Source organism: Plectropomus leopardus, chromosome 15 (assembly GCF_026936395.1).
Source record: "Plectropomus leopardus strain MGB_pleo_1.0 chromosome 15, ASM2693639v1, whole genome shotgun sequence".
Classification (NCBI taxonomy): domain Eukaryota; kingdom Metazoa; phylum Chordata; class Actinopteri; order Perciformes; family Serranidae; genus Plectropomus; species Plectropomus leopardus.
The window spans coordinates 3,759,236-3,771,818 of record NC_142190.1 but is presented as its reverse complement, the minus strand read 5'-3'; the positions used below and the strand labels follow the sequence as shown (position 1 = coordinate 3,771,818).

The following is a 12,583-nucleotide window of genomic DNA, read 5'->3' as shown; positions in this document are numbered from 1 at the left end:
ACTAAACAGGAATTGGCCCAAAAATTTATAAGACGATAGCTAAAAGTTACAAAAGGAATTACCTGAAAAAAAGCAAAAATTAAAAAAAAAAAAGTTTTAAAAAATGTATGACCTCAGGAAAGTGCTAAGAATTTTGTTGATTTTTTCTGCCTTTTTCTAGAACATAATTTTCAATATATAAATAAGAGAATTATAAATATAGTTACTGGGACATTATCCCTTCGTTTTTTTGGATAATATGTAATATTTACCCCACGCTACTTTTGTTTCCATGTCATTTTTTTAAAACTATTTTTTGCAGAACATTTCCTGCCAAGTTAAATAAGTCAAGTCAAATAAAAGTATTAAAACATGCAAACTACTCATAACTGCCTCTGTAGTAGTTCCAGCTATAATACGTATTACATGATCACATTTTGCTACACGTGATGTTGTTGTGGCTGATAAATGATTTAGGATTTTGTTTAATAAACCAACATATATGTATGTACTGTCAAACATTAATGTAATAAAGTTATTGTTGTTGTTTTTCTGCACTTTGGCTCTCCAGCGTACCTCTGTGATGTTTTGACTTGGAGCAGCCTTGAGCACAAAATAGACGTTTCAGTGTCTCGGATCTGAGTAACTGTACAAGCCAACAAACACTGGCTTCCAGCATTCACTACTCAACTAGAAGTGCTTTTGGTTTTTGTTAGTGTTGAACATCAAAAGCAGCAGAAGACAGAAATGTCAGAGGTGAGCTCTTCAGCTGAAGTGAGCCCGTGTAACTGGAGGCATGTTGGTGGGCGGGTGTCAGATGTCACCCATTTTCCTCCTGCATTACTTTAGTTTTAAATATTCACAAATGTCTCTCTCACTCATCTCACTGTAAAATAGCAACAAAAAAACATATATATGCAAACATAGAAATATATAAATCGCTCCAGATGACTCCCTCACTTGTGACTGCCATCATGAGAACAGAGCAGAAAGATTGTGCTGTCAACAGCGCTCACGATAACTACAGAGTGTCAAGTTATTGATCGGGATGTCCCTATTATGTCAGTGCAATGGGCAATGTAATAACTCAGAGTTATTGAGAAATACATGGAACTCCAATAGAGCGACAAACGCAATTACACATAACAAGCTTCTGTGACGTTATATGAAACCACTCATGATTTTAACCATTTTCAAATGTCAAATAATACATCAGACAGTAGAAACCACATCTTTGTGGTGAGTACAAGAGCCAGATCTGTCATCCTCCTTGTTATTTTGCAGCATTTATCTTTATGGCCGCCGGCAGCTTTCCCTGCATCAATGTAATATGGCTCAGATCCACCGACAGTCAATAGCAGAGCTACACTGCTGTGACTCGTTGATAAACGCAATGGAAAGTCGGAAGAGGTAACTGACAGTCACACAAACACGTGACGTACGGCTGAATACTTTTAAATCTGGCCACACTTGAAAGTGAGGATTTCCAAAAGGCAGCATGCGACAGAGTTACATCACACAGGATGTCACCATTAATGAGCGCAGCACGCTGCAGGGCCGTAACATGCCAGTTTCAACGCAAACATGCCAGTTTCACCCTTTGAAACCAGAGAAAATCTGCTTGATTTCTTTTACAAACGGTGGAAGAAGGAAAGGAGCAGCAAAAGAAGAAAACACCCAAAAAATGAGCAAGAAATTAGTGAAAAGTACAATAACCTGAAAAATAGAAAAAAAAGATGAAGAAAAAACAAACATGGCAAACAGGAGATGGAGAGAGGGTTTTAAATAATAATATTTTTGTAAAATAATTTTAAATATGCATTTAGAAAAAAGAAAGAAATTAGGGAAATGACCTGGAAACCATGACGGTTTAACCCTTTGAAACCAGAAAAATGTTGCTTGATTTCTTTTAGAAACATTGGAAGAAGGAAATGAGCAGCAAAAGACATAATGACCCAAAAATGAGACAGAAATGAGCAAAAAGAGCAAGAAAGAGAATGCTTTAAATAATAATCGTGTAATATAATTTTAAATATGCATTTATAATTTTTTTAAAATATATCTAAAAAAACATTAAAAGAAGAAATGACCCAAAATGAGACAGCAATCAGTAAAAAGTACAAGAAAATAACTTGAAAAATAGAGAGAGAAAAAGGCAAACAAGAGTTGGAGACAATGCTTTAAATAATAATAATAATTCTATAAAATAATTTTACATATGCCTTTTTAAAAAAACAAGGGAAATTGCCTAGAAAAGGTGCTTATAAATTCTAATAATTCTTACTGTAAAAACATAGATCGTTCTCTTTTAATGCAATTTTTAGTGCTTGTGATTTGTTTTTTGTCCCTCTGTGTCTCGGTCTGCAGCTTGTGTTCTCACTGCTATCTGTCTTGGTCTCCCTTGAAAAAGACAATCTTAATCTCGATGGGACCAACATGGTTAAATAAAGCTTGAATTAAATTAATGACATTATGAAGAGCCCTGACCCCGGTCTCTGTGGGAGAGAGAGCACCACCAGAGGGAGTGATGTGCAAATATTTGGAGAGAAATGTCACGGCTGAGCACCACAGCGGCTCCATTCATCGGGTTTTGTCTCAGTTAAAAGTACACAATGTTCAGCATGAGGTGAGAATATATAAACATATCTCCCCTGAAGAACTGGACATGAGAGACTTTTCTGTCCAGTTCCTCTGGGAAAAGATAATGACGCACAAATTTATTTTTCAAACAATTATTTTATAGGATCCTACACCTCAGACATTTGGTTTTTAAAAACATTTTAAATGTTTTTAAATTTAAAAAAAGGGAAAGCATTTAAAATGACTTTAAATGACAGCATTTTGTGTTTATTTTATTGCTGGGTTTAAAATAGAAAAAAGTTTGTTTTTTGTTTTTCCTTTCAAATTTTGGGCGATTGGGCGAAAAAAAAAAAAATTGGTGATTTATAAAAAAAAGTATATATATATATATATATATATATATATATATATATATATATATATATATATATATATATATATATATATATATATATATATATATATATAGTACTCAATTTATCACAGTCAGAAACTGTAACAATAGAAATTATTTTGGGTTTTACAAATTTCTGTTGGTGTTTGACACACCACCATCTGTTTGTGTTTTTAGGCAGATTTTTGACACTAAATTTAAGACGTTTCAGCTTTGTCATGATCGCACAGTCCCTATATTTAGTTGAAACGCAGCAGCAGATTTATCGATTCATGGACGTTAAAAACCATTATAATAACAAAGTTCTGCAGTATTCCCATTTAATAGACAGTCAAAAAAAAACATCAAGAAAATGTACATACAGTTATGTATTGCAAATCTAAAAGCACTCAATTTCAGAAGTAATGCAGACACCCATAAATAGTTATGTGTTAATTAAGTGTGGGAATCAAACCAGCGAGCGGAATCAGTTTGTAACCATGACGACGTTATTTTACGTTTCTGCCAGCTAAAGATGTTGTTTCAACATCAGCGGTGTTTATTTGGATCCTACTGAACTTTTAAAAAAAATTAACGTACAAAGATCACTGATAAATGTTAGCTGGAATTGTAAATATAAATATTTACCCTCTTCATCTTTAAATAACCGGATCCTTCGTCTGCATGCACCGGGCCGTGGTCACCTTTGGAAAGTGTCTGAATGCTGTGAGATGTGTTTTATGGTCTGAAGGGGCCCGGGCATGTTCCTACCGCCTGAGATGACCTCCACTCTACAGAGGTGCAGCGTCTCTTTCTCTCCTCCACTCAAAGCCTTGTAAACGGCGCCCTCTGTCGGGCTCACCGCGCATTAAAAGTCCCGTTTCGGCTCGTTCTACACGGGCTTAAATTGTGTAACACAGAAGGAAGAAAAGGAATCAATGCTTGTTATCAGTTTTTCCCCACACGGATGTTGGGGTTAAGAAGAGGATCTAAATTTGGGTCTGAGCCGGCGGACGCACGCCCAAGTTTAGCCATGATGATTATCAACGTAAAGAATCCCAAAACTCCAACCAGAAGAAGCATGAAGACGCGCTGCTTCCAGGACAGAGACGTCCGCTTTCCACCTGTACGATTTCTGAAAAAAGATTTTTTTAAAATTAATAAAAATGACATTTGTGGTGATTTTTTCTTTGAGACAATAAAAGAGAGCTCTGGGTCGACAGCAGATTAAAACACTAACTTGATAATCTGAGCAAACCAACTTAACGTTGGCCGTCGCCGGTACTTGTCATCGTCAAAGTCGATCTGTGTGACAGAGCTGTGACCGACGTCCCGCGTGTCGTAGATCTTTCTGGGTGACGATGCTGGAAAATGACAACAAATTAGTTTCTTAATCTGTCAACATAGTCTGTTAAATGTTCAGCATGTGCACACAAATATGACCGACAAAAAGATTTGAATGTTTCAGAGTATTTAAGGATGGATTTAAAATTTTCTTTCAAACATAACGCAATAAACAATTATCAAAAAATGGCCGAACTTAACGAGATATGGCTCAAAGTCACTTTCTGTTACATATTTCTAAATATATATATATAATAATTTCTTATTATATAAACATAATAATTACGTTTTCTGTATAGTTATCGGGACATTTTAATTCTAATAATGTTTTAAATAAATAAAATTTTAAAATTCGCTATTTCTCTGTCTATAAGCTCATTTTAGGTCATTTTCTTGCATTTGTTGGACATTCATGACAAGTCGCTGATTGCCTTTTTTTAAACATGCTTTTGATATAAATGAAAACAATTTACTCCTGTTACACATTTTCAATTGCTTACACGGTATTTAAAATAGTAACAAGAAAAGTGATGTTGATCCAGTTTTCAAAGGGTTAAAAGCGGTCAGCGAGCAGATTCAGAGGGTTTTACCTGCGTGTAGTGTGATCGTGTCACAGGCTGTAGTGTTATTAAAGTTGACCACAGCGTGCTCCTGCATGTTTGGATCTCCATTTTTGCGAGGACCTCCGAGGTCGTCCTGCGCTGGAGGCGAGACAGAGTTTGGCGCGGCGCTGAGGCTGGTGCTGTAAGAGTGGCCGGGGTAAATGTTACTTTGTTCTTGTGCTGTGCAAAGAGAAAAAAAGAGTTTGATTAAACCACTTCAATTATATTTTGTAAATGATAATAATAATAATAATCATAATAACAATAAAGTTTATTTTTATAGCAGTAAAAGACAGGACATTTAAAAAAGCAATAATACAACACTAAATACAAATATAAAAACAGACACATAAACGGTGTGTAAGTGTTCTGTGTTTGTGAGTATTTATGTGCTCAGTGTGTCCTTTAATTTTACGATTTGTCCACTTAAAAACGCACATATGTCTTAACCGACTAAAAAGTAAATATTAAGACTCACCATCAAACGTTGACCAGTCAGTATAATCGGTGACATCGTTCGCTGAGGTCTCCTCAAGAACCCCAATGGGCTCTTCAATCTGTCAAAGATGACATCTTCATTAAATCTCAGAGCGTCACATCTGTAAGATTTATTCTTTAAATGCAACCAGAAAATGTGCGTTTTCCTCTCACTTAATTTATTGTCAGCAGTGTTCATTCTTTTAATAAAAAACATGACCTAATGGTTATTAATTACAGTTTTTCCATGAATAATAGACAGACGACATGATGGCACCAACATCATGAATCACTAACTGTGACAATATCAACATGCAAAGACATGGCAAAATAATAGTTAAAAAACACAAAAAAAACATGACTGAAATCTTTTTATTTTTGCTGACAAAAAAAGAGTAGACAAAATATTCTAAACTGTTTTTTTTTTCTTTTTCCTGTGCTGCGCACGCTATCAGAACGCCACCAGCAGCACATAATTGAGAGAAAATATGTGGTGATATTTGGGCCTATTTTTTCTACTATATTTAATTTTATAGAGTATTGGGCCCAAAGTCAGCTGTTAAACCACTTCAGCTTAAAATAAATACGGAAATAAGAACATGCTCCGTGTCTGGATGTATTAAATTGATTGATCAAATTCTGCAAAGCTGCAGTCCTGCTCCTTCAACATATAATGAAACCATAAAATCCTATGTGAAATAAGTTTGACTTAAGCGACAAAATTATTGGTTTTGGCTCAACTAGACTGTAATGTTTAATATAATCTTGATAACTAAAAAGAAGACAAGTTTAAATTTCATGTCATTTTCATTCAGATCAGTTTTCATTGACTAAAACCAAAACAGTTACTGTTTTTGACTAAAATAAGACTATAGACTAAATATAACAAAAAAACTAACAGAACATTTGACATAGGATTAAAATTAAATGAAAGATTTGCTGACAAAGTTAATATTAAAAGACTGTCTGATGGTTATGAGATCACCAAACAAATGTTTCTTACCAGCGGCAGCCCCAAACCTGCTCTGGCCCAGTTCACTGACGACAGCTGCTCTTTCAGCACATCAGCGATCGGGCTGGCGAGGTTAGAGGGGGGAAACACTGGACCCTGACAGGTGGGACACTGGTATCCCGCTGGAGCCGTGTGGAGCGGCAGCCGAGAGGCCAAGTTATTGAGACAGGACCAGTGAAACACATCTGTGGAGGGAAAGAAATGTTGAACGCCTAGCAGACCGGAAATATGACATTTCATCGTTTTGCATTCGTAGATGTATTTAGCAATAAGTAGAAAAATGTTGGTGCAATTCTGCTGAACAATTTCGTTAAACATCAGCGGCTTTCCAGGTTAAAAAAATACACTGAATTAGAATTAATCCAAGTATACCTAATAATGTACTTATTAGCAATGTACAAAAAGTACGCTATTTTGATGTACTAACGATGGTCTTCATGCATTAATGTCATACATGCTACTAAACACATAATAAAACACAATTTAGTATTACTTGACTGTAGTATTTTGAGGCACCATTATGATACAAAATACTCATCTTTTATTACTAAAGGCGCACTTTTTTAATTATACGTTAATCCAACTTTTTTCGACTGAAAGTATTTTTAGTTATTATTTAAGTAAACTTGAAAGGTATGCAGCAGGGGCTGGCTCAATTTGCGGCAGCGGCACCTAACTGTGGCACCTCGTGTGGCACCCCCAGATGCCGCAGCTAGGTGCCGCTAGCAGTCGCAGCAGATGCCACTGGTTGCCGAGACGTGCCGGGAGGTGCCAGTGCTTGTGCCGCGGTTTGGCGGAGGTGCTGGGAGGTGCCAGTGCGTGTGCCGCGGTTTGACGGTTTTTAATATAGCCTACTCACAAAATTAATATATTACAAGGTGACAAAATTATCTGCAGCAGCGGAAAAATCCGCCGAAAAGGGGACACGAGGATGATATCAGCTTCCTCTCATCTCACTGTCTCTCCGCTATGTGTGTATTCACAGGCTGTCAGCGCGCGCGCGTGCGTGTGTGTGTGTGTGTGTGCGTGCGCACACACACACACACACACACACACACACACACACACACACACACACACACACACACACACACACACACACACACACACACACAGCGGAGAGACAGTGAGATGAGAGGAAGCTGATATCATCCTCGTGTCCCCTTTTCGGCGGATTTTTCCGCTGCTGCAGATAATTTTGTCACCTTGTAATATATTAATTTTGTGAGTAGGCTTTATTTAAAACCGCCAAACCTGGCACCTCCCGGAACCTCCGCCAAACCGCAGCACACGCACTGGCACCTCGCGGCACCTCCGCCAAACCGCGGCACACGCACTGGCACCTCCCGGCACCTCCGCCAAACCGCGGCACACGCACTGGCACCTCGCGGCACCTCCGCCAAACCGCGGCACACGCACTGGCACCTCCGCCAAACCGCGGCACACGCACTGGCACCTCCCGGCACCTCCGCCAAACCGCGGCACACGCACTGGCACCTCGCGGCACCTCCGCCAAACCGCGGCACAAGCACTGGCACCTCGCGGCACCTCCTGGCAAGCAGTGGCACAAGCACTGGCACCTCCCGGCACCTCCTGGCACCTCCCGGCACGTCTCGGCAACCAGTGGCATCTGCTGCGACTGCTGCGACTGCTAGCGGCACCTAGCTGCGGCATCTGGGGGTGCCACAGGAGGTGCCACAGTTAGGTGCCGCTGCCGCAAATTGAGCTTGCTGTCTCTCAAGGTATGAGGAATTTAAATAAATCATGCTTAAAATTAATTTTTAAGTCATTTTACTTCGATTACAAGTGTATTTAGTGTAGATTACAAGTGTATTAACAGTTGTCTAGTGCTACTAAAGACATACCATAGTACTTAGGTACATCTTTTAATGCTGCACTTGTAAAAACTGTACTTTTCCCTACTTTAACTATAGTTCAATCAAATTTTCTGTGTTAATACACTTACAATATATAATAAATGTATTTATAATTAAAGTCAAAATGTATTAAAAGTGTATTTCAAGTACAATTTATCTGAATGTGTTAAGAATTTCAAGTGCACTTGCTGTACATTTGAAAAATAATAGAAACAAAGATGCATTTAAGTATATTTTTAAAACTACAGAATTAGTAATAAAATATGTACTTAAGTATATTTATCTTCTTAATGGTGATTAATGGTAATTCATCTTAATGGTGTCTCAAAATAGTGAGGTTTAGTACATTTAGATGTATTTTGTCTTTAGTAGCATCGTGACATATCATTAGTATATTAAGTATAATGTTAGTACATTGAAAATAACACTTTTTTAATATATATTTTTTATATATTCATATACTTTTTGTAAACCTGGGTTTGCTGGACTCAGGTGTGCACGTATCCTAAGTGAGTTATAACTTTACCGTAGCAGACCAGCCTGACGGTGTCCTGAGCGTTCAGTGGCGTGTTGCACAGAGTGCAGTTGGGGTTGTAGTCGCTGTCCTGGAGCCACTGCAGGTACGACTGCACGATACACTGAAGGGCGGCGGGAGGAAATACAGAATTTTAATATGACGTTACAAGCTTTGGACAAATGAAAATCGGGTGATACTTGTTTACTCACTCACCTTGTTGTGGTTGGAGACGAGGCAATGCTCGCACACGTTTACACGATGTTCGAAGCAGAATAAATTGGTCACCTTTCTCTTCGGACACTTGCAGAGACCCATGGCCACCTGCGCTGTGTGGACAAACACATGCAGGTTTGTTTTGTGTGTATACACAGGGTCATACACGGTTTTAACAATTGATTTCCATGATTTTTCCATGACTTTGAAAAAAGAAAAAAAATCTGAAAATAAAATCGAGACTCCTTATCAGTTCTTCATCATTACTCTATAATAGCTTTTCAAAATATACTGTTTGTTAATTATTTTTTAAGCACTGTGGATTTTTGGGGAGGGGTGTACATCTACAAATGTCTTTTTGTTTTTATTTAACTGCAGATTTTTTTTTAAGGAAACTCCGCCTTTGAAAATATCTAGCCAATCTTTTTTCCTAGAAATGCTTTTTTCCTACAAAGATGCAACAAACAAACAAACCAAAGATTAAAAAATCATTGTTATTATTCTGCAAAAATATTTTTAAATATATTATTATGATATTAGAAGTGCAAATCTCTAGAATTTTTTCGCTAGTTTAAAAAAGAAAAAAATCTTGAATCTACTAATTTCTTGTAAATTACAAAACATTTCTTAACAAATCACAAAAAAAGAATCATTTTGGATTTTTCTTTTTTTTTCTTCAACATTTTTTGGAAATTTTTAAAGAAAATATTTTGCCTTTTTTTTTCTTTGTTTTTCTTTCGGAAGGCATTTTCCCTTCAAAAATCACCAAAATGACACCATGTCTGACAGCCACAAACTGTAAAAACAGAAACTATAGTTGGGTTTCAAATCTCCAACAGTCCTTGCCCACATCTTGTGTTATTATACAGCTTTGTGAAACAGATTTCCATGACTATTCCAAAGCTTTTAGTGTATATTTAGTTTTCCAAAACTTTCCTAGGCCTAGAAATTGCTATTTGCAAATTCCATGACTTTTCCAGGTTTTTCATGACCGTACAAATCCTGTATACAACAAAAATTGTTCCGACCGAGTTCTCATGAGCCTGTACATTACACACCGTCCTCCTGTTTAGTATGAGTAGAAGCAAGAGGAACGTGTCTTCTTTGTCTAACAAAGTGACATTAAGATTTGCAGTGACTCTATATATCCCGAGGCTGATGTTCTCTTTATTATAGCGCAGAGAAACAAAACAGAGACAAAGACACGTCTCTTCCCTTTTATCTGACAGCCTGAAATTTCCTCAGACACACTCGGAGTTAACAAATTTTTGCAAGTGACTCACTCACAGTCATGAGAAGAGTTTGAACCTGGTGTGTGTTAATCTTCCGTCAAATAAGCTTCGTTAAAGATAATCAAAAATATTCACCATTCGGATATACGTACATAATAAAATAAGCAAAGAAAATCATAACGAACATGTATGTTACAGATCGGGGCTTGGAGATATGTCAGTATTGGGTTGGCCAATATCACAATAAAAACCATAAGATGATATATATTTGTCACTCTTCAGATATTTTACCATACCATATACAAAAATTCATCCTGTCTTGTCCCCTCTTACATTACAATGTACAAAACTAGTTCGTAAGTTTAAAACATAAAAATATAAATATGTGTGCAATGCTACAACGAGCAACAGAGATGTGCATAAGTAAGAATAACAATAAGAATATATAAAATATATATACAGTTAGCTTCTTCGCATGGTGTTGAAAGAACTTAGCAAATTTTCTCAAGTTTCAAAGGATTAATGTAAGAGGTATCGCCTAAATCATCCAGTTGTTTCTCACACCTGTTTCACTTATGTTCCCCTTTCAACATGTCACAAGTATTGAATGGGGCAGTCCTAAATGAATGTATTGTAATATTTTATGAGCAGCAATCATGACAGTCAGTTCATCTCCACATTATCAATAAACACAGTGTGTGAGGTTAACACGACACATAATTTAACTTCTTAATAATGACACTCAGTATTAGATACTCATGATGTCTGTTACTGTGATTTGTACTTATCCTAAAACTTCAAATAAAAGCCTAGTCCGAATTAGACGGCCAGTCTCTTTTACTAGCCCAGTGTGGTGACACATTTTGTCTAAAGTCTCAATTAGAGGCCCAGGATGGTTGCCCTGCAGTTTGTATTTAGCATGTATAAAATCAGGTTATTGGCAACCTGCTGAAGTTAACATTAGTCAGCTATTTAGATTGAACATACAATATGTATATATGTTTAAACTTTTGTCAATATGGACATACTACAGTGTTAGCTTGGTTAGATTCTCCACAATTCAATCATTTAGTTAATTTTACTGACACCGTGAGCACCAAAGAAGATGTATAGTCGATATATTACACAAGAAAGTTGCAAAAAAGAGGTAAGTAGATGTAGGAGATGGGGTTGCAAATTGTAAGCATTTTCCTTGATCAATTAATCTGCAAAATAATGACCAATTAGTCGATTAATCAGTATTTGAAACATATAAACTGCTTTTTTTCCCAACAATATTGAATATGTTTTATCCCCAGTCAGTCTCACAGCAACATATTGCATATATTTTGACAGCATTTTATAGCCTATCGATTAATCAATTAAATTTCACGTTTGGTTAAATCCTTCACAACAAATTAATCGCTCAATTAATTGTCATCATCCCTAGTAGGAGGATAATTTTTTAAAAGCTGAAAAAAAATGTCCAGTAAACTATATTCACAATTTTATATTTAAAATTATTTCATAGAATTATTAGATTTTTATTAAAAAAAAAAAATTTTACCCCATGTCATTACCTTTTTTATTTGTTTGTTTTGGTGTTGTTTTTGCTTTTTGTTTTCTTGTTTTTGGGGGTTATTTTCCCGTTTTCTTTTTGTAATATTTGGGCAAATTTTAGGTAATTTTCTTGTACTTTTCACTGATTTTTCATTTCTTCTTTTTTCCTGCTCATTATCTTCTTCCCATGTTTTGGAAAACAGAGCCAATTCGCCAGGTTTCAAAGGGTTGAGTAAATAATTTCACTGTATTTCCATCTTTCCTGAGCAACAGTTTTGTGAAGGAAAATAAAAGCCCGTCTTAGATAGACGCCTGTCCCAAATGTAATCATGTTGAGTTTAATGATTATAAGCAAATAATCGCCCCCAAACAATAGTTTTACGGTATTTAACTGCGCTTTGATTGTTGTGTTGTTTGCGAACTTCACACAAGTTTTCGTACACATTTCAGGACGTAATATGTCAGTTTTTTCTGTTTTACCTTCACGTTTCAACACCGAGTTTAACTAAAACGTCTCGTCAGCTCACTCCCAACATTTTTGTGAGCTAACATTAGCAGCTACCTGAGCTGGAAGTTATCAGTGAGGTAACGCTAGCGAGCTAACCGAGCTAGCTTGGCAGAGTTGAACAAGTTCCGACAAAAAATGATAAATAATAACAATTTACCTGACTTTAATGGAGCCCCGTGTGTTTTAGGTGATGTGGTGAGACTGTCATTTAAGCCACCGTGTCAAATTCACGTGGAAGGCGGCTCCGGGAGCTGTCATCAGGAGAAACTTGGCTGCAGCTAGCAGCTGGCTGCTTCCTTCCTCTCTCTGTTTATGTGCCACGTCTCTTCC

At 36.8% G+C, this 12,583-nt stretch overlaps 1 protein-coding gene across 2 annotated transcripts; it reads right to left on the bottom strand.

Annotated features, from left to right (window-relative positions):
* Positions 1–3,256: 3,256 nt before the first annotated feature.
* zfpl1 (zinc finger protein-like 1) lies at positions 3,257–12,583 on the bottom strand. Of its 2 annotated transcripts, none has more exons than XM_088088766.1 (8): positions 12,411–12,583; positions 8,975–9,082; positions 8,771–8,882; positions 6,359–6,552; positions 5,357–5,435; positions 4,867–5,058; positions 4,173–4,296; positions 3,257–4,067 (listed from the first exon to the last, which is right to left on the bottom strand). In XM_088088766.1, exons 2-8 carry the CDS (start codon positions 9,074–9,076, stop codon positions 3,881–3,883), a joined length of 990 nt encoding a protein of 329 aa, XP_087944892.1. In that variant the 5' UTR covers positions 9,077–9,082; positions 12,411–12,583; the 3' UTR covers positions 3,257–3,880. The 2 variants fall into 2 exon arrangements, with proteins under 2 accessions (XP_087944892.1, XP_087944891.1); XM_088088765.1 differs by having other exon boundaries at positions 8,975–9,087; positions 12,411–12,582.

Coding starts and splice junctions, on each gene's coding strand:
- zfpl1 (XM_088088766.1), bottom strand. CDS start 9,076: ATGGGTCTCTGCAAGTGTCCGAAGAGAAAGGTGACCAATTTATTCTGC. Junction 6,553..8,770: donor CGTCAGGCTGGTCTGCTACG/GTAAAGTTATAA, acceptor TTCCCTCCACAG/ATGTGTTTCACTGGTCCTGT. Junction 4,297..4,866: donor CACGATCACACTACACGCAG/GTAAAACCCTCT, acceptor GTCATTTTCCAG/CATCGTCACCCAGAAAGATC.